Here is a 19,645-nt window from a genome sequence, read left to right as displayed (position 1 = left end):
AGTTATGATTTAATATTATGATTTAATTTAAGTTAATTTAATGGTTTTGTGTTATTTTTATTTTGTATTGTGTATTTGTCATGTTTGTGTTGATTATTTAAGTTGCTTTCTTTAATGATGATATTTGCAAAGGCACTTCAGGTCAATGGGACTTTTTTTTAAGAAAATGTTATTTAAGAGGGATTGTACTGTACAAATTGTTATGTTACTGTCTCCTTTACCGTTTTTGAATGAAGGAATTAGCCAAGACTATTTTTCCAAATAAATATTGCTGAACGTGAACTTTTAATTGCATCCAACTTGTTTTCTTTCATCTGCAAGCACTCTGAAAAACACTTCTTCAGGGGTCTGTGAGCAAAGTTAATCAGTAACATCTGTTGTCTTCCCCTGGCGACCCCATAGTGGGCTTTTCTATGCCGACACTGTTGGCTACTGCCAGAAGTTGAAAGTGTCTCCCTGGAGACGGGAGAGGGGGCCTATTCATAAAAAACAATATCCCCACGCTAGATTTACCACTCCTATTTCTCTTCCTAAAGAACAAGTCAGGTAATTCATGGCTCTAAAATTCAGATCAATGTAAAGTTACGCCTACTGGACATCCAACACACTGGGTTTTGGTTTTCTACCCTTTCTGTTTCCACCAAAAATAACTTTAGTTGCTTCTTTACAACTAATATCTGAATTTCCTTTTAATACTTTAAGTAGTAAGTAAGTTCTCTCATATCTGAACGCAGATAAAAGAGATGATGGTAAAAGAGAAAATAAACTTTAAGTTTGCCAGTCTACATTTAGATCGAACATGGCCTTTTCTTTTTTACAAGTACGTCTTTAAATCTCCCTCCCTTTTCTTTCTTAATTGCCCCACAAAGACGTTGATTGTATTTAGACACAAATAACTGTAAATCATCAGCCCGGTAGAGTTGGCCTCTGGTGGGGTTTATAACCCTGCGGCATTATGGGAACAGACTTCAGCAGACAATGATGGAATTGACAATGGGGCACACAAAAGGCCACCCTTGGGAGAGCCTGCATGTCCCTCGGCATGCTGGGAGAAAGAGAGTAACAGGAACAGATGTTGTTGAGTAACAGATGCCTTCTGGCCAGAGTTCAGCCACGACCAGCCAGACCTTCAAAGGCCCAAGCTGCAGAGAAAAAAAAAAAGAATATGTATGGGCCTTCAATAAAAGACAGCTTTTACATCGTCTTCCTGATACATTTGTTGGGATCTTGAGATAAGAGAACACCTAAGAGGACTTTTGTGTTGAGTGATGAATATCGACAAAGTCAGTATGGCTGCAGCAACACAAAAAACAATCTATCAACAATGTAAGGAACAAAGAAAAGTTATTTTCACATTTAAACATTTCACATTTAGACAAATCATTTGATCAAACTTTAGGGGCAAACACTTGAGGTCGGTTGAGAAGGAAGTATTTACCCTATGTTTGATATCCAGACAGCACTGGGCTGTGATTTGTACAAACACCAGCACACATGTACACACACTTTAACGTTGTTTGAGAAAAAAAAAAAAAAATCAAATGCTTGACAAGCAGCTGGCCTGAAGCCATATAAGACTTTTTATTTGGAGAAAGAAATCTTTGAAATCACTCATTTTTAAAATTCAGTTAATTCATTGAGTACAACATCTAAGTTCTCAGAAAAAGTTAAAATCATGCCTTTAGTTTTTTTATACATAAAAGATGTGATTTTATGATGACAAGTGATTTTTTTCTTTTATAAAATGACTGTTTCTTCTTTTGACATATTTAACCTCTGTTAAAGAAATATTAATGTAGAAAAACAATTATCAACTTCCCTCCCAAGAAAACAAACAAAAAAGGCATAACACAGTACGTTACAATGCGCTGACATGGCTTCAAAGCACACATATTACAGTACTGTACAAGGGTCCGCCTCAGACAAAATGCACCAAAACCACTTCCACTGCTGAGGATAGATCAAACCTCTGAAACAGCTCAACACCGCTTATTTACCAAACCCAGGCCACAGCATGGTGCTGGCAACTGGCAAATGAGGTAAATATTTCCAGAAAAGCACCAAAGGTTTGGCGTTAAAATTTATATATAGCTTATGACCAACAGTGAGTTGGAGGAGTTTCAGTCCAGCTTCTCTTAAAACTCTCAACGCTGGCGAAACAAACTACTGAGTCTGCAAATTAATTTGCAACGTTCAGAGGCCAGTGAACACACGCTGACAGGCCTGCTCCCTGTAAATAAGCAGTTTTTCCACATTTAAATGGGACATTTAATGTCAATATTTATAGTGAAGTCCAGCCAGAGAGTATCTGAATCTATGTCTTTGCTGGATTCACTCTTAAATGAAAATAAGTCTTGATTAAAAGCTCTTACAAAGCTCAAGTCAACTACTGAATATCATATAATGCTTTGACTGACAAACATTAAGGAAAATGAGCAAAAAGCGACACATAAGGTCTTTTTAAGATCACCTTTCAGGTGAAAAAAAAACCAAAACAATCATAGGCCTAATACTTTAGGGGACAACAACGTCTAGGTCTAATTAATATGATGTGCAAACTTAACTGTGCATAGAGATCAAATTGTAATAAATATTAATGTGATAATTAACATTATCACACGTTTGACTTTGTCAAAACATGTAGGGGTGATTGTACATTTTCATGATTAATTTAGTTTTACTAAAATGTTAAAAAGTTTTTTTAATAGTGCTGCGAGAAAAGCTTTTATTGTTTTTTTTTAAGCAACAAACACTTCCCATTTATTATTATTATTAACCAGCCCCAAAAGACAAACACAAACACTCAATAAAAATCCCAATAAAAATCATTGATTTGTCATTGTTATTCAACCAAGTTTAACGTCCTCTGAATGGCTCTTTCACTTTAAAAGTTTTTTTTTTTTTTAAATGTTCTGCCTTATTTCTGCATCAAAGAATCACATGAGCAACAAATAAACTGAGTGTTATAGCGATGTACAGGAATTTTACATAGAAGTACTTTAGTAAGCTTTCAAAAAGTAAACAGATCTATCTTAGCTTTCGTTTTCACTGTTTCTTCGTTTGATGTAGCTTAAAAGATGTGAAGCATAATGCCTGTCTTTGGACCACCGAGGTAATTGTAGGTAGGTGTGTGTGTGTATGTGTGTATGTGTGTATGTAAAACATGCTGAAATGTTTCCCAAACATTTCAAATGAGAAAATAGTGTCCCTCCGAGCCGTTAGGGGCTCATCCTGGTTCGAGGTATATGATCCTGGGGCCGATCAGTGGCGCCTGTGGAAAATGTTACAAAGCTGTCTGATGGATGATGGTGAATTTCATTCAAACTGCTGTGCATCACGCCTCCTCCTCCTCCTCCCTCCCTCCCCTCCCTGCTGTAGTCTTACTCTGCTCGGACTACTTTCCTTCTTCATAGAATCATTCAACAACCTTCTTTGTCACCCTGGTTTGCTCCTGAATAGCGCTGCGCTTCATTCACATTCAATTCACGTAATTCAGAGGTATATTTTTTATATAATATTCAAAAATGGGAAAACTTTTACTTGTGTAAAACTTACGGTTTTCCAGCAAGCGTGTCTTTGCCTAAATTTCCACCACCTACAGCCGATACACACCTTAATATAAAAACTAGAGGTCGACTGATTAATCGGCCGATATTTGGCATTTTTTAACATAATCGGCATCGGCCAATATCCAAGTATATCAAGCCGATTATTAGACAGGCGCATCTGTGGGCAGCCTAGTGTTGTCGTGGAACACGTGTTTGACGCGTGCTGCCGCTAGAGTCATTTTCCAGCCGAGTGAGCAGCAGACCTCATCCAGTGCCTAAGGAGCTAACGGTAAGGATTCAATTCTTATTACTCCTTTATATTTAATTAAAAACTTTTGATATGTTACTGCCAACTTCGAGAAAAAACCTGAATAAGACACATGACATTCGGCTAATTTGGATCGTAGTTGAAGTTGCATTATCACAGAAGAGTTGCTATCATGTCACAATAAGTAAGCAATAATTTTGCAATTACAGAGTGAATCTGAGACTTTTATTTGTTCTGTTTGTGTGTCTTATATTTGAGAGGGTTGTCACTCAATGCAGAGAAATAAGTAATAAAAAAGAGACCAACGCACTATAGGCTAGTGACAGACTGGCTTTGCTTTGCTAACGGGTAGCTACAGACAGACCCGGTGCTAATACGGCACTGGAACCTTAACGACCATTATCTACCGCACCGAATATCAACGCGGATTTCTGTGCTTCAGTTCGGTGCTTCAGTTCGGTGCAAATAGAGGTTAAAAACCAAGCAAATATCGGCCAAATATCGGCCAAAATAAATCGGCAGCATTAATCGGCCATCGGCCGACCCGGATTTCAAAAGATCGGTATCGGCATCGGCGTGAAAAAAACCATATTGGTCGACCTCTAATTACTTTGTCACACATGGACATTTGTTTCATCCAGGCTTCCATTGTGCACTTAAGGAGGATTTTTGGTCGTAATTTAAATCAAAAGTCCAAACAGAAAATTAAAAATGATCTAATTACAAAGTTTATTACTTTACTACACTACACTGTCGGCTCTTGTGCTAAATAATATGTATGGGTCTCCATTTCTCCACATTTTACTTCTTTTCTTACTTCTTATATACCTGTCGACTACTACTACGTTTCTTCTTCTCCTTCTTCTTCTTCTTCTCCGTCGTACGTATTCAATGCAGTGATGAAATGCACTCTGAAGAGCCATTTGTCCAATTGGATCTACTGTAGAAACAAGTGCCGCGCAACATGGCGATGTCCATGTAAGAGATCACACCGTGTATGTAGATAGACATGGCTCATTCTAAGGTAATAAACACACAACGGTTCATTCTGTAAGGTCTCTTTATACACCACTGAAAACATAGTTATGTGTTTCTGTCAATAGATCCTCCTACATACTACACACTGAACCTTTAAAATGCGAAAGCTTAAATGGAAATGCTCAAACTGAAAGCTTGTAAAGATGAAATTGAAAGGGCAACATCAAATATGATACTCAAAATGGGAAATAGAAAAGCTTAAACAGTCAAGTCACTTAGGGAGCAAAATGCTCTGTTGTCATATGTGTCTGCCAGAGGAGCTGGATAACAGTGAAGACCGGCTGTTTCTGATCGGCATTCCCAGTGCAGTATATGGCTACTGTGAGGAATGATGGATTTAATTACAAGATTTATAGCCTAGACTACTGCAGGTAATTCTTGCCTGCAGTGGTTGTTGTTGTCATCTGAGCATCATCATCATCATTAACCTCCAAGTCATAATAGCCCCGAGTACACAGCAACAGAGAAACATGGTCATGCACCAAATCAAATCACATTTATTGGTCACTTCACTGTGGACAAAGGTGAGTGAAAGTCTTGAATGCTTGCTACACAACAGTGTATCTGTATAAGACACAAACATGTATAATATAATACCGGGTTAGACTGGAGTGCAGTGTTTGAGGTTAACACAAGCTCCTGTTTTTCTGTTTCTGCACTTACTTCACCTGACCACTTGGTATCACAGCTTTGGTGCAATACCAAGCTGGGTCACAGAACAAGCTGGATGAGCTACATCTGATTCTGTAACCACTGGATCAGTAGACACCACTAGACTCAGGACTTTTTCTCTCACTCAGACATACTGACACTTTATTAAAGACTTGTATTTTATTTGATTTTGTACAGTTGTTTATATTTTTATATGCTCCATGATAACCTTGTTTTATTTTCTTGTATTTTGCTTGTTATATCTTGCTATTCCCTACTGGACATTTCTGTACTCCCTGTAATTGCAGCTCTGGCACTGAAGTGCAATCCTGTCTTAACCAGAAAGATGAACAGACTTTACATGACTGAACACATTTGTTTTGTTTTACAATATTTGAGTCCAGACCTGCACGCTTTTATTTGATGTGTTTATTTTTCCTCCAGAAATCAAATCATTTAAATATTTGTACAAAATAAATGTTTGTGAAAGCCCACTATGTGCTTTTTCGAATACCGTATTCAAATCGGCTCCACAGCTCTCGAGTCATGGTGCCGTGGCCAATTTCCAAGATTTGCAGTTTAAGAAATAAATATTTTCAACAAGTGATGAGTAAAAATTCAGCAAACATTGCACATTTAACCCAGCCCCGGTTTCTCCATTAACATTGATCTGAGCAGGCAAAACCTTTGTTATTTTCACCAGGTGGCGACAAGTTGTTATCAAGTCCTTACCAGAATCCAGTGACTACTGAATTGTGCCTAGCAATAATTTGGATCAAAATATTAAAATTTAAGCACTCTTGTCCATCAGTATCTAGTCATTGTATTTGGAATACAAACAGTGAACATCTCTTGTTCTCTACTACAAGTTCAATGTGTTATGCCCCCCTTACAAAAGTTGTTAAATTGGTGGCAAATTTATTACCCTGCATGCTGTTCAGAGTAATCTCAGTCAGCGCCTCTCCCTCTCCTCTCTCACCATGCGCATGCAGGCAGGAGTGAGAGTGAGTTACTATGGTTACAGGGACACTTGTGGCTGTGTTCGAAACGGGCTAAACTGCTGTCTCAGAAGGTGTCTAACAGGACAGCGAGGCCATAACGGCCGGTTTTGAAGGCAGCATCAATAGTGATGTGATGCTGCCTATTACCCATAAACCAGGGCGGCTGTGGCAGCTTACGAAAACTGGTCAAGATGGCGGACAAACAAACAAAGCAAGAACAAAGCAAGTTTTTAGTAGTTTTCTCGCTTCGATTTTTGAAAAGCTAGCGAGAACTAAACACTGAACTATCATCCTGTCAGTGTCATCTTGTTTCCAGATTAAACTTGGTAGAAGGTAGGTATATCTGTCAAATTACAACAGGTTGTAAAGTGAAATTAAGTTTGTAACTTCCTTCTGCTACATAAAATGGTATACAGAAATATATTCTATGGAGCACTGCTGAGGATGAATTTGAGTTTAAAAGTCTGATAGCTTGGGGGGAAACAATGTTGAAACTGACGTGTGTGAGTACAGTATTAGTCTTACTGATTCAAAAGAATGTCCAACACCTACATAAATGAGAGCCAAGAACTAATAAACAACTGTTTTGATGAATTATTTAGTAAATAAAGTACAACATATTTGTTATCGCCATCCAAAACTATACATGTTTTCTGATCTCATATACTGTATATGTGTATTGTCTGTGTGTTTACTGTATACTATATGTGCAATACATGCACGTATGCAAGCATGTGTGCATGTGACTGTATGTGTGTGTAAGTGTGCTATGCGCAAAGCTGCATGTACAGTATCTGTATACTTAACTATACTACAAATTATACATATGACTGTTTCTTAATCTGGTTTAAATTTAGGGTTCAGTTTGGGCACAAAATTACTTTGTTGAGTTTAGGGAAAGAAACTAGTTTCTGATGTTGAGTGCTGGTAGGAGACAGGGTCACACTTTGCTCCTGATACAGAACAGTCTCACAGCTCACAGGTCCCGGTCAGGTCGACGTAAACACATATCATTTTATCACTAAGGCCAGCAATCTTTTTGTCCCTGCACTCAGCCTCCCAGGCTTTCTGTAAACAGAGGAATCCATTTTTAATATATCTATTGTTTTCTGACCAAATAAAATGCTCCTTCAAGGTTTCCTTTAAAAGATAAATGTCATGTTGTAATATTTACAGAGTGATATAAAGGTTCAACCAGGGTAAATAAACTCCCATGGTGTTTGTGTCATCCCAGACACTGCTCCCAGATCAGTATCCACAGCCAGACCTTCACACGCAGTGATGATCTCTGGCATCTGTGAGCAGCGGGGGCCATCAGACACCAAATAATTAAACTAATGCTTTGCATAGAAATCAAGACCCCATGCAGATCTGCTCACATTATATTTCAAAGCGTGCCAAAGTGCTTGTTGAGCCAACTCATTATGACATTTGATTCAATTGGTCAGAATAAGAAAAGTGTAATTACTGGGGATAAAAGGGACGTGGTCACCGCTGAAACGCATCGCTGACCACCCAACAAATGCAAATCCAATCAAAGGCTTAGCCAGAGGTGATCAGAGGCTGCAGCTCCAATCAAGTGAATCTTAACAGTCGTGGCAATATGATCAGTCACGCTGAAATGTGAAACATTCACAGCCATGTTCTGCTTTGGTGTGAGATCTGGGGGGGAAATAAATAAATCAAGCACCGAGAGCTGTAGGCAATGAGGCAGATATCCTGTGTGTAGAGAGCTGAGGCGCAGCAGGGCTGCAGTGTCATGGATTACACGTGATGAGATGACAGGATTACAAAAGAAAAAGGGCCATAATGCGCACACAGTTGTCTCTGTAACATACTGTGTGGTTTACTTGCAGCTATCAAAGTGTTATGTTTCCTATAGCCTTCTCCTTTTAAACAGTAATGACACGGGAGCACAGGGCTGTTCAGTGCCGTGCTCAGACGCACTCACTTGAGCTAAGTGTAGAACTTTATGTGATAGCAGGTGGTTGTATATGGGAGATGGTAACCCCTGTTTCTGTTGGAAGATGTGAAGGCCCTCCTTGATCTTTCTCTGGTTATCTACTGACTCCTAGTCGATGATCTTTGACCTCCTCACAGTGGAAGGCAACTCCAACTGAGGAAGGCCAAGAGATGTGTGTTAAAAAGCTTTTTGAAACAAGAAATATGTTGGACCTGCTGTTTTCAAGATCAAGCTTGGACCTTCAAGCTCAGTTTTATAGTCATGCTGTTTGTTGATGCTCTGTTTTTCATGTCTGTCCTCAATGAATTGATTCAGCTTTATACTTTCTGTTATGAGTGGTGCAGGCACTTTACTTTCCACATTGTTCCCAACTACAGTAACTAAAATAACAGAACCTCACCTATACTGTAGCTTTGAAGGGACATTTTGGGGCTAATATTTGGTTATTATTAATAGGACTAAAAGAAAAAACGGTGGCTGTTTATTATCATCACAGTTACGCCAGCCATTTCGTCATTTTGTCAGGTTTATCAATAAGAGTAATCCAATGTAGGTGCATTTAAACCTGCATTAATGTGTTTTCCTTATTTATTTATGAGGAAATATATTATATCCCCGTTTTGGAGGTCATTCAGACTACAATACAGTTGAAGTCCTCCTTCAGTAGATCACTACCCCCTCAGTGTGGCCAAAGATGATTACTACACAACACCAAAGCTTTAAATACCGTCCTGTGGTGAGAGCACACCGTAGCAGTACCAGTTTGTGCTGAAACACGTAACAATGACAGCGTAACAGACAATTTACGTCTTGTAGAGACTATTGTTATCTCCATCTTTAATAGGCACATACTGTTTTAGTGGATTTGCAGGTCTTGTTCATGTTCTTTTGGATGTGGAATTTCATAACCAATAACTTTGAACATCTCTAAACAGAAAAACAGTGTTAGAAAGCATATATGTAAAGTAAAAGTAGCAAATACCGCAATATCAAAATACTACAAAACAAGTAAAAGACATTTTAAGTACATTTAGACAGTAGGACAGCATGTGCAGATACTTGTGCATCAGACAAGACATTAAGTATTACAGCTGGTTGAGGTGAAGCTTAACATACACATGGGTCTTACAATCTGTAACAATGCATCATATTTTATAAATTGATGATATCATTTGCATGTAACATCTTTATCTGCAAAGTAGTGAAATGTAGTGAAGTAGAAGTTTAAAGCAGCAGATCATGGAAATAATCAGTACCTTAAAACTGCACAGTAGTAACTAAAGTACTTGTAAAGTAATTGTTTTCCACCGCTGCACACAACATGGGAATGAAGAAACCACCTAACAAACTTCTTTTCCTGTTTGTCCAAGCTTTTGATTTAGAATAGCAAAAAAATGAAACTCATCATTTCATCTCATCAGTAGATGTATTTGAGGCTGCTGAAAACTCCCCTCATGAACCAACCCCCTGAGCTTCTGTGATGTGATTATAGCATCTTTCAAATGATTCTGATGACGTCTGTTTTTGTTGTTGATGCTACCACTGGCAGTAATGTTCACATCCTTTTAATCCTTTAAACTTTTGGAGATTGTATTGGTACTGTCACTTGTTCTCTTTTTGACAGGCAGATAACCTCCCGCCATCAGCAAGTGGAAATGTCTGTCGTGTAAACTTGCAGATTTAGATTCATATCCAGTGAAAATAATTGCATTTAGTGGATGGATAAATTGCTGAATAGGTCCATTGGTCACAGACCCAGGGTCCAAACTAGGGTTGCCCTATATTGTAATATAAATGTGATATAACGATATTGATTATGAATATTGTGATCCAAATATTAATTCTGATGTTCTTAAACATATGTAAAAACACATGTAAAGTTGCTCCTCTGACTTTCCTCACTTTTCTTTTTTTCATTTCTCTCTCTCTCAACGGACGCATCTCTCCACAAAATGAACAGAATATTGTACACTTTCTGTGACATTTTCGATATGATATTGCGCAACGTGATTTTGCGATAACAGTCCTGAGTCATAATATATTGTGCACCCCTAGTCCAAACGGATCCCAAAAGCCAAAGTGCTCCATCAAGTATGGCCTATATACTGTATGTCCTGATCAGTTGTTTGTGTATTTGACTGCTTTAACAAAATAGGACCTGCGGTTTTTATTAATGGCCAGTTTCAAAGTGGATCTGCTGGTGGAGGAAGCTTTGGGAGGGAGTTAGACAACCTCTGTTCAGTTCCTGAATGGAAAACATACTGAAGTCCAGGTGCAGTTTTCAACCAACATGAGAACTTTGCAGCTGGAGAATGTAACTGATAGAGAGGGAGGGGAAGTAGTCAAGGGGGGTGTGGGCCCTTTTTATCTGTCTGTGCTCAGGGGCCCATCCCCTCACAATCTGTCCCAGGGTGTAGGTTTGACTTTCTTTGACAGTTTAGTAAGTAAGTCTTGTTAATTGGGTCTTACGACAGCTTCGTGTGTTCTGCTAATAGAAGTGCATCATGTTGAGTAACTCACCATGTTCCCACTGTTGCTGCAGAAAGCTTGTTGATATTAAAACTCAACTGCCTTAGTTAGTGCTTTGCCAAGTGTCATGTCTGTCTGTCTGTCTGTCTGTCTGTCTGTCTGTCTGTCTGTCAACACAACAGAGCTTCACAGCCGTGGAAGATGGAGTCTTGTTTTAGAGGTGTGTAGTAGTGATCAAACTGAAGGCTGTGATCAAAGATGACCAGTTTCATATTATATGAATATTCTGTGCTTTTTGACATTGTGTGCACCTTCCTTAAAATTAAGTATCTCGTTTTATAAAATTGAATATAAAGATTTAATATCAATAACTATGTGTAAATATATTGTCTGGCCATAATAATTAAGTAATTATATTTCATGCTCATTTTTTTCCCTTCCTTATGGTCATAGTAATTTAAAGCAGGCGAATGTGGATCTTCTTCTTCTTCTTCTGGCTTTCCGGCAGACTAGATGCCTTGCGGCATATTGCTGCCTCTCACAGTTCATTCTCAGTATCGTTTCATGGCATCACCATTCTCAGAGGGGTAATCCTGTTGCAGATATAAAGTCCATGACTTCCACTATCCTCGATTGGTTCTCAGGAGGATACAAAATGTCTCTCACTGTCACTGTCTGTATTCCAGCTCCTGATGTCGCAGAGTAAAGTTGATCTCTTTGCCTTTTGTACTGTTGACATTCCATAAACACGTTTAACAGTCTGTTGTTGATTGCAGGTTCTACAGAGTCCATCCTCATGTTTGCCCATCTTTGCCAGATCCCATGTAAGTTCCCATTCTCAGTCTTGTCATGATTACAGAATGTATTCTGTTTTTTCCCAAGTAGCACTGCTCTGTCTACTTTTTTTTGCATTGAATAGTAGTGACGACCTCTTGTTTCATTTTTCCACTCCCTCTTCCGCACTGCTGTAATGTGTTCCTTAATGACAGTCCGACATTCAGAAACCCCAACACAAACTGCTAGCTCGATGTCTCTTTTCAAAGCCATTTTTGCTGCCCTGTCTGCCACCTCAATCCCTTCCACCCCAACATGTGCAGGCACCCAAAGTGGGCAGCATCCATAGTGGTACAACTGACCAGTGAACTTGCGGGGCCACCCCTACCTCCCTCAGTCCCAGTTCCTCCACCTTTTTACTGATGTTAAATATAAAACATTCCTTCCTCCTTTTCCCTGACTCCCACTCCCATACATTAAGAAGTACTATATTTGTAGGGTGTTCTCCTTCATTTGCCCATAGCTTAACAATATACTGCATTGCCAATTTCTCCCGTCGAATTGATAGCGGCATTTCCCCCATCTCTACCAGTAAAGCCGGGACTGGAGTTGTACGAAGGGCCCCACAACATAGTCTCAGTCTTCCTGTATTACTTCCAGCCTTTTTAAATGTGTTTCAGCTGCTGTCCCATGACATACACAACCATAATCTAGTCTAGACCTTACCATTGCCCTGTAGATCATTAGTTGAGTATCTCTGCCTGCACCCCATGTACTACCTGAGAGGGAACGCATTACATTTATCTCTTTTTCACACTTGTTTACTACATTATTTATTTGCTTTCTCCAAGTGCACACCCAAGAATTTGAATTCTTTTACCCTCTCAATTGCTTGTTCATACAAAAATAAACCACCACATTCAGTTTTCTTATTACCAAATATTATGTGCTTTGACTTATCTACTGAGATCTTAAATCCCCACTTTTCACCCCAACTAGTTACCTTGTTCAGTGCTACCTGCATTCGCCCCGTCATTTGTTTGATATTCCTGCCCCTTTTCCAGATGACCCCATCATCCCAATTCTTTCAAATATATCATTTATCATAATGTTTAAAAGGACTAGACTTATTACACTTCTCTGAGGTGTTCCATTATCAATACCTGTGCCATCTGAAAATGCATTTGCAACTTGAATGCTCCTGTCCTTCAAGAAATCTTGTATCCAGTAAAGCATCTGACTCCAGCCTCATAAAGTTTTGGGACAAGCCCCTCCTTCCGCAGCATGTCATACGCCTTTTCAATATCAAGTAAAACCGCCATTAATACTTCTTTATTCACCATTGCTTTCTTAATATCATTATCAAGGGAAATTACAGCATCCGTGTTACTTCTCCCTCTACGGAAGCCCCTTTGTACTGGTGTAAACCGCTGTAAACCATCCCTTCTTCTCTAATTTATAAACCAATCTGTCTGTGACCATCCTTTCCATTATTTTACAGAGGACTGATGTCAGTGCAATGGGCCTGTATGATCCTGCCTTTGAAGCATCTTTCCCTGGCTTTAATATTGGGACCACCAGTGCATGCTTCCATGAGCCAGGTAGCTTTCCTTCCTGCCATGTGTAATTTATTAAGGACAAGATTTCCTCCAAAACCAGATCACTTAGATTCTTAATGATCTCATAGCTAATACCACCCTTCCCTGGAGCTGTTTTCCTCCCTTTTCCAATTGACCTGTGTAATTCTTCTAGAAAAGAGTAAGTTACAAACATCAGAATTATCGTGATTTACCTCAAGTTCGTCCTGATTTTGTTCTAATATCTCATTTCTTTTCCTTATACCTGCTTCACCAATGTTAGCTCCGCTGTGAACTGCTCTAAAGTTCACAGCGAAGTCACATAGTTTTGCTTTATCCAGATTACTTGTAGCAAACAAGCCCTCCTTCTCTAAAACTGGCATTTTCTTTTTCCTATTGCTTCCTGACATACAATGTACTGCCAGCCATATATCTGCTACTGCTGTCTCTGCCCCTAATTTTCCACAGTATCTTCTCCGGCATTCTTTTTTTGTAGTCTTAATCACTCTGCGTGCTTTGGCTCGCAGTCTTTTATACTCTACTGTACTGGGTTGCACCAAACTTAGCCTAGTTTGAACGTAATTTCTAATTTAAGTCGGAGTTTACGTGCTATAACGTTTTAAGGGTTGTACCAGCTGAACGTCCAACGAAGACACAAGTTACAACTTAAATCTTACACCTAGTCCTTAATAGGTGTAAAGTCCTCCATAAAATAAGTGGTTGTCATGGCGCATCGTTTTGAAAGGTGGGGTGACTGGGATCAGGAGGAGCAAATTATACCGGGCTCTTCTGCGTAACCCGAGCGCACACAGCCTGGATGACAGCTCATTTCGGTTAATGAAGCAAAATGCAGATCACAGACTGGTTAAGTTATGAAGGTATGAATTGAAAATGTTGCGAAATTAAGAGTAGATTACTGACCCAAAGAAAATATTGGATTAAAGAGTAAAAATATAAATAATAAAGGAACGTGAAAAACATAGATATTGAAATATGAGGGGGATAATGGCTCCTACCCGTATATAAGTTATAATGTTACAATTTCATCTGCCCGTTATACTTTACCGTTCGTTCCGGGCACCGTTAAATTACGTCTATGTTGTAGTTAACGGTTTTACCACTGGATGTCACTGTGAGACTAGCTGTAGATTAAGGTTTCATAGTTATCACCTAATCATAATTATTTCCTTGTATAGGTCCCTTTTTGTTGGTTTGTTGCTATTTTTTTAGCCGTTAGCCTCTTCAGTATTGCAAACGTTGAAAGAGAGAGAGACACAGATGACAAAACCGTAATAAACTCTGTTAAGAATAGTGCTGTTCACTGATTGGCCATGAGATGCGTAAACGTCATTTTCTGCGACACTGTTTTGATTAGTATGGACTTGACGCCAGAGTAGCTAAGATGAACCTTACGTCTCGGTGGTGCAACCAAACATCGACACAACTGAAGTCTCAAACTAACTAGTTTCAACGTATTGTTTAGTGTGGACTTTGCACCCTAACTTAAGGTAGAACTTAAGTATTGCTGGTGCAACAGGCTGCTGGTGAACGAAGGTCGCTTTCAGATGTCTAATTTTGTCAAACCCAAAACATTCTGGATTAGTTCTGAACATGCAGTTGAATAATAACAATACCAGTGTCTCAGAATGCACAGCAGTTGATATCCAAATATACGCTCCTCTCTGACAGGGACCACATCCCTGCCCTAATTATAATTCAGTGCAATTCAATTTTGCTTTATTGGCATAAATGTCAAAGAACAATACTGCCAAAGCTTAAAAAATAAGACAAAAGAATTCATTTAATGTGTGTGCGCGCACGCCATAGGTCAGTAGTAGAAGTCATTTTATGTTTAGGATCAATAAAGAAACAACAATATATTAATAAACAAAAAAATCAGCGTCAAAGAAAAAAAAATCAAGTATCTAATGTGAAATATAAAAAACAAACAAATAAAGCCATGAATTATTTACAAGGTTGTTTATATTCATTGTAAATAACCTTGTCATTATACAGCATAAGGCTGCATAACGAAATGAAATTTGTAGTTCCTTCCTGCTACAAACGCAACATATTAGTAAGTGTAGGCCTATATTAAAATATGGTAACATATAAAGTTGAAAACATAAAATAAAACAATACAGTTTACGTTTATATATATATTCCATACACGTATACCCCCCGAACATTCCATTTATGGTTCATGGGTTCCTTTTTCCAAGGAACAAATAAACAATGAAATTAATAATAATTTGAAATTTTTACATGATTAATTCTCTCCAGGTCAGGAAATGTTTCACACTGGTTGTCAATAAAGTTATTTTTTACTCGCCATGAATACATAGTGCGCATGCGTACTAGTTCGGTCCTGCAGAGAGGACTCCAGCAGCTGTTCAGGAGGAACGTCTCTAACTGGCTTTGCAGGTGGCGCCCTGTCGTCTTCACTCACTGTTGTGGAAGTAAACGTGATGTTTGGGTGTTCTGTCCGCAACTCTTCGGCTCCGGCGCGATGAAGGACGCTGTAACTGTTATAACTCGTTGAGGACAGAGGTTACTGGGTTCGCTTGTCGCCATGGCCTCTTTACTAACCGTCAGCTCGGCGGCTCGGAGCAGCGAGAAGCACCGGACGTCCTTCTCGCTGCTCTTCTACCGGGCTGTGCGGGACCTGAAGCCGGTCTGGATGCTGGAGGACATGCGGACGATGGAGACTTTTTACCAGGAGGAGGACGCCAGCCAGAGGATTTACACCCCGTCGGAGGCGTTGCTCTATGCTATAGTTCACGACCACCAGGCGTACGCCCAGTACCTGCTCAGCCGGTACACCGACCAAGCGCTAGCAAAGCCCGGGGAGCGCTTCTGCTGCTGCCCGTCCTCGACCCCGCACCTGGCCATGGCTGTCCGCTACGACAGGCGCTACATTCTCGGCCTCATCTTACAGGAGGCTCGTCGGGTACCCAGCGCGCCCTCTTACACGGACCGAGCCGCAGGTCTTCACGTGGAGGACGGCAGGACCCCTTTACATCTGGCCTGCGAGCTGCTGCGGCCCGAGGCGGTTATCATGCTGCTGGGGAGCGGAGTGTCCCCGCACTGCCAGGACCACAACGGCGCGACCCCGCTGGATGTCATTCTGGAGAAACTCAGGGACCCCAAGGAGGTGAAGGGCGGGGAGAGGAGGCGGTGTCTGGACACCCTGCTCATGTTCATGCCAAAGGTTCACTTTAAAATGAAAGGAGCTCTGGACAGAGAGCCGGAGCGCTGGAGCGAGGTGCTGGGCGAGGAGACCTACAAGTACCTGGCAGGAAGAAGCCCGGCCCCGCTGGTCCTCACCGCTATGCAGACTATCCTGAAGCAGCTGAGCCCTGCGACCTTCCCGGACAGCCTGCACGAGCTGCCCATCCCCTCCTCCCTCAAACCGCCGGGTCTGCCTGTGACCCAGCGGGACAGGCCGAGGGTGGTGCAGCATCAGTGACGTTGTGATATGCTGCATGCTCCACTGTATGAAAACTGATGTGTTTTAGCATGGGGTGTGTGGGAGAGCCTGTATAGCCATAAAGCGGTAACACTTTACATTATAGGGCTGCACAAATAAACACTGTCAGGGAACAAATGGATGAATCTCATCTGAAGATAAAGATGTGACTTTTATCATGGTGTTAGCCCGCTGGTGGAACTGGTTAGAAGGGTAGCCAGCAGTGGGGAGACTAGGAAATAAACAGCCATATTAATTTTACACGCATTCAAGAACTAAAAATGAATTTATTTGTCTAACCTCATTCTAAAGTGTTACTTCTACTACTGCTATTTAAGCTACTGTGTAATAGGCTATAAGAGGAGTTGACCAACCCGGGGACAGTTTGAATGAACTGTTTTATGGTTGATGTTAATTTATTTGGCTTGTATTTAACAGTAATGCAGAGGAAAGTGATCTTATAGATCATGTGATGACTTTTCTGGCTTTCTTGACTCCATGGATTTGTTAATGTCTGCTGTTCTTTATCACCTGACCTACAATGTCTCCACAAGAAATGGCTAACGATGGCAGACAGCAACCACGGGGACATAGTGTTGAGTATGAAAGTTTATTCTTAACTTTGGAGTTTGACAAAAGAAATTAAAGCCTTACCCTAAGGTCCAGCCTTTTTTTCCTGAACCTTCTGCCAGACCCTCAGTCTGACAGCTGAGCTAACTCTTTCCACTGAGGCCGCTCATACAACAGCCTAGTCTTTAGAAGGTTTTACTTTAAATTTGTAGTGCATCATAATCCTAATAATTTCAACTTCTCGAAAGCTTCCTGGAACAAATGATGTAAATCTGTACCAACTATTGCATAAATAGTGACACATTTCTGTAACAGTTATTAGAATAGGTTTAGTTAGCCCAAGTAAATGTAAACAAGTGCTGGATTAACCCACGAGGGGGGGACCCAGGGCAAACGGGCTGTGGACCCCACTTGACCTCTCTCCCACTTTCTATGCATTGTGTTTGTAGTGCTCAGTAATTTGGCCCCCAGGCGGATCAGTGGACAGATGGCCACTGTGCCCGGTTGGTTATCCAGCCTTGCTGTAAATACATTTGTACATTCTTGCGGACCTGCCATGCACTGACTAAATGCCTCTCTGGGTAACACACTCTTGGTATTTAATTGGTTTGACTGATATTATTCATAGAAGGTGTACTGCTATATTATCAGGAGACTTCCCAGGAGTGAGTGTCGAGTGCCTGCCTCACAACAGTACTTACCCCACATCCCTAACTAAATATTTGTTTAACCAGGAGACCGGTGATTTCCAAAGAAAAAGTTTGACTAATACAGTGTGAATAATGCATTTACAGGTGAATATTAATTTGAAGTGTAACAGGAAGTGTACCAAATGTCAAACAGCTCTCTGATGAGCAGATACGATGGAATTTAAAGATCCACAGGGGAATGATAATCAAACTGCTGCACTTTTTACTTAATAATCATTAACTATTAAATCATATTTATGAACTTACTGGTGTGTGATGGTTCATTTTGGAGTTAATCCCCATGAGACAGCTGGAGTTTCTCTGTTGTTGTTTTTTACAATTGCTGGAGGAGGGAGGTAATATTCAGAGAAAAAAACAAAAATATTCCCGGACATTATAAAGTCATGCATTTGGAAGAAAAAGCTCTGAGATTAAGCCCAGCTGTAGAACTAGCAAAGTCCAAGGGTAAAGTGAATTGTTGTGGTAGGATTATAATGAAGAAAGGGCCGGCCATATTCAGCATTAGGGTAGGGCAGTGCTTCATTTTTAAATCAGGAGGTTGAACACAGACAGACTGCTGCTCTGGCGCTCAGGGGGAGAGAAAAAATCCACAGTGTCTGGAGAACATGGGACTAGCCAGGGTGCTAAACTAAATTAATCTCTTATCACAAACAAAGCGTTATTTAATTACATTTATTAGTTAGAGCATTCACAGTAATCATTCAAAATCATCAGGAGGAACAACAGAGTTTTCTCACAAATGTATGACTGTATTATCACAGAATATCTGAGGGTTTTCTTCTCATAAATTTAACAATTAACAATTCACTTTGGCCTTAGAGCTAGCTGGTTACCCAGCTGCGCATAATCTCAGAGAATATCAGAGTTGCTTTCATGTGAATTTATGACTAATCGCAGAGATTTGGGGTTAATCCGCCGGTGTACGTTCCCTTTTTCAAAACTCTTCACACACACAGCACAGCAGCAGTCGATGTGGAAGAAACTGTGGGCCACCTTTCATTTCTTTACACAAAATGCGTTGAATGACTGAATTCTTTCAACATCCATGAACTGTTTTGTCACTCAAACTCACCCTCCACATCAAACCTCCGTGTATTTACACTCTATTTTACACATGTTTACAAGCTATCAAAACTTTTAACTTTTAATTAAATTGATTGATTTTAAAATGACCACATCTCTTTGACACAGTTTCTTTTTTGCCAAGTTTTCCCTGTGAACATGACAAAAGAGGAGGAAAGACTAAATCATGCCTGCATAGGTGTTGCCTCAGAATGGATGATATTACATGAGAAAAGTTGATCTACAGGAGAAACAGATCTGAAAGCAGCACCATATAATTAACAATTCATGTTGTTTACACAGAATATGCAGTCAATTAACCCATTTCATGCTATGTTTTTCTTTACATACAAGCTTACCCAAAACCAAAACTATGGATATTTTTTGTGTTATTTACAAATGCTAGCATACATGTCAGAAATGAAGACATCATTTTCAAAACCTTAAAAAATGTATGATGCATCTACTTCTGCTACAATAGCAGCTCAAATATATACAGTGAGGAAAATAAGTATTTGAACACCCTGCTATTTTGCAAGCTCTCC

At 39.9% G+C, this 19,645-nt stretch overlaps 2 protein-coding genes across 5 annotated transcripts in view; one reads left to right on the top strand and one right to left on the bottom strand.

The window, feature by feature from the left end:
• Positions 1 to 252: 252 nt before the first annotated feature.
• The window catches only part of zbtb45 (zinc finger and BTB domain containing 45), a 33,680-nt gene continuing 14,287 nt past the window's right edge, over positions 253 to 19,645 (bottom strand). For 2 of the 4 annotated variants that reach the window (XM_046047434.1, XM_046047388.1), the window contains exon 7: positions 253 to 1,142. In XM_046047434.1, the coding sequence (XP_045903390.1) occupies positions 1,108 to 1,142 (35 nt within the window). In that variant the 3' untranslated portion in view covers positions 253 to 1,107. Of the gene's footprint in view, positions 1,143 to 1,557; positions 3,272 to 19,645 lie in introns of those variants that run through there. The other 2 variants (XM_046047425.1, XM_046047397.1) reach the window with 1 other exon arrangement.
• On the top strand, positions 15,642 to 18,283 carry zgc:112001 (uncharacterized protein LOC550384 homolog). The gene has a single exon (XM_046047670.1). The coding sequence runs from the start codon at positions 15,862 to 15,864 to the stop codon at positions 16,756 to 16,758; it is 897 nt and encodes a 298-aa protein (XP_045903626.1). The 5' UTR covers positions 15,642 to 15,861; the 3' UTR covers positions 16,759 to 18,283.

Source organism: Micropterus dolomieu, linkage group LG01 (genome assembly GCF_021292245.1).
Source record: "Micropterus dolomieu isolate WLL.071019.BEF.003 ecotype Adirondacks linkage group LG01, ASM2129224v1, whole genome shotgun sequence".
Taxonomy (NCBI): domain Eukaryota; kingdom Metazoa; phylum Chordata; class Actinopteri; order Centrarchiformes; family Centrarchidae; genus Micropterus; species Micropterus dolomieu.
This window is presented reverse-complemented; position numbering and strand designations above follow the sequence as displayed.

Coding starts and splice junctions, on each gene's coding strand:
- zgc:112001 (XM_046047670.1), top strand. CDS start 15,862: ATGGCCTCTTTACTAACCGTCAGCTCGGCGGCTCGGAGCAGCGAGAAG.